This window comes from Montipora capricornis, chromosome 12 (assembly GCF_036669925.1).
Source record: "Montipora capricornis isolate CH-2021 chromosome 12, ASM3666992v2, whole genome shotgun sequence".
Lineage (NCBI taxonomy): Eukaryota > Metazoa > Cnidaria > Anthozoa > Scleractinia > Acroporidae > Montipora > Montipora capricornis.
Genome location: NC_090894.1, coordinates 36,074,938 through 36,077,437, shown reverse-complemented (window position 1 = coordinate 36,077,437; position 2,500 = coordinate 36,074,938). Strand labels below are relative to the sequence as shown.

Sequence of the window (2,500 nt, the reverse complement as noted above, 5' to 3'; positions counted from 1 at the left end):
CTCCATTATGTAAAATAACACAACAAAAAGGACACATTCTATACTCCTTTTAAATAAATCTATTTCATGTAATTTTCCACAAATCATTATATAATATAAACAGAAAAACATTATGGTTTAAAGTTTACTGCTAAAGTTTATCGAATGACGTGCTATGGTGATTTTTTCCTGTTTCATTTACTTATGCGAATATTTAAAAAAACTTCATGCATGCAACTTCACAAAATGAGACATAGCAAAAACTGCAATTCAGAGCAAAAAGCAGCCCTAAACAAATTAAACATAAACACTCAGCTTCAAGTTTATATCCCTCCAATGCTTGACTTGAATAACTATAGCTACATTATGTTAAACCTGGATTGAAACCAGCGACAAATGCAAGAAAAATATATTTTCCAAACCGTACCTGAACACGAAAAGCATCGACTGTCAAGACCTTTGCTGACGAAGCATGGCTGCGTAGCCGCGTCGAGCCACAGAAAGAGCGCGAAAAATTAAGCCTCGTTCAGGTGTGAGTGTGAGTGTCTGACCTGCCTTGAGCCTGTGATCCAATCAACAACCAGTCCCGGGTCAGCGTTCAACTTCAAAAAAACAGCTGACCTTGATAAGTTTTAACTTGAGCCCGCGATATGGTCACGTAATACTGGTCAGCGGATATCCTGTTTTGACAGGTGTCAATTGACCATAACATTGATGTCCAATATCAAAGATGTATGCTGTAAACTAGCTATAGAGTATTGCCTCCTCGATGAGCTCTAAACTTGAGCCCGTGATATGGTTACGTGATACTGGTCACATTGGCATACATGGACGGGCAGACGTACATACGTACTGACGTTCATGACATCATGGCTATAAAACCAAATTTTCTCACATCGATGGGTTACCATATTTTCTTAGCTATGGTGCTCCGCGCAGCTCCGCTTCTAGGCTCTAATGTTCTGAACATTTTGTTCGTTTTTGTTGACATTAGAAATAGTTCTTTTGGCTTACCTAATTAACTGTTATCCACACCTATTAGAAGGAAAGGAAGGGAAGGAAGTGTGAAGTATTTGTGAGTGCCGGTTTCTTTCCGGTATGTACATTAAAAATAGGCCGTTCGGAGAATGGCTGCCATGTTGTGAAAATGCGTTGTGTAGTTGGTGATTCAATCTGGTTTCATTGGTTTCTCAGTATTTAACAGTCAGTTAAATAATCCATTAAAATGGACCTGTGTGTGGGAGAAAATGACTTACGGTCAAATGGTGTGATCCTTTGATGTCAAACTGTGGAATCAAAATTTGTGCCAAAAAATTAAAAACCTGGCTTCTAAAGCCGAGATACTACTAAATAGTAGGAATTTACTCCACGATGGCATAAAATGTCATTTTATTCCTGCAATGTTGATACGCACCTTCCATTGCAAACGACTTGGGGTTATCACGAAGTTATTACAATGACGGGAAAACATATTTTTAGATGACTTTCTCGTTGGCAGTGTCGTGCGTCTTTTTCATACTGTAAAAGTATACATTAAAAGTACAAAAATCATAACTGTCAACGGACAACGCTACGCGTTAAATACAACGGCACACAATCATCGTTTCACATTTGTCACATCACAGCAGGTGCATTCGAATTTGATAGAACTTCAACATTAAAATTACATACATGTACCGATAATTGAATGCTCAGAAAGCAAACCCATCTTCCCTAACTGAGTAAGGGATGTCAAGAAAATGACTTACATGTAAAAGGCGTTTTTGTAGCCAGAAAAACAACAGTCCCCTGACGATGGAATGAGCATTCATAATCACAGCAAAGGAGCAGAAGCTCATGCTGATTTCTGCTCCCAAGGGAAAGGCTATAAAGCAAGACTGGAATGATCGTACAAAATTGGGGATAAAAGCCCCAGGAGAGAGGAGTACATGTCACAGTTCACACACATTATTAATTTGAGACATTCTGTTTATTTTATCATTAGCATTACAAATTTTATTTAATTCCTGTCATTATCATTGCAAATCGCTTACTCGTTGTAACAAAGCACCTCATATTTTACTTACCGATACACCTGATGGCAGATGTATCTGCCAAAACATGTCAGTTAAAGTAAAGAGAGTCGTATTTCCTCAAACGTTACAAACCACCAGTTCTTTTATTTGTTGATAATAACAGCATCTAAAAACAACTGCATACTCTCTGACAAGCAATGAACATGAACATTCCATCAAGCTTTGATAGGCATGTCAGTTGTCGTTTATTGTCATTATAATTGTCATCAATATATGTCCTTTGCTATCACAGAAACTGTCCAAGAACTTACTGTACACACTAATCTCAGTCTTCCTTTAGACATCCCATTTGTTAGGAATCAATAATTTTGTTTCACCAGAGAGAACAACCTAAAAAGAATCAAAATGATACATAACAAATATGAATATTTCTCATTTTTTGCCCAGGCACATTGACCAAACATGGACTCTTAACTATCAAAGTCAAAATTCCCAGCAATGAACTA

The 2,500-nt window shown here is 37.4% G+C and overlaps 1 protein-coding gene across 1 annotated transcript in view; it reads right to left on the bottom strand.

Annotated features, from left to right (window-relative positions):
• Nucleotides 1-1,929: 1,929 nt before the first annotated feature.
• Nucleotides 1,930-2,500, bottom strand: part of LOC138026579 (hydroxyacyl-thioester dehydratase type 2, mitochondrial-like) — a 16,615-nt gene continuing 16,044 nt past the window's right edge. Inside the window, exon 4 of the mRNA XM_068873974.1 lies at nucleotides 1,930-2,384. Within this exon, the coding sequence (XP_068730075.1) occupies nucleotides 2,331-2,384 (54 nt within the window). The 3' untranslated portion in view covers nucleotides 1,930-2,330. The remainder of the gene's footprint in view (nucleotides 2,385-2,500) is intronic.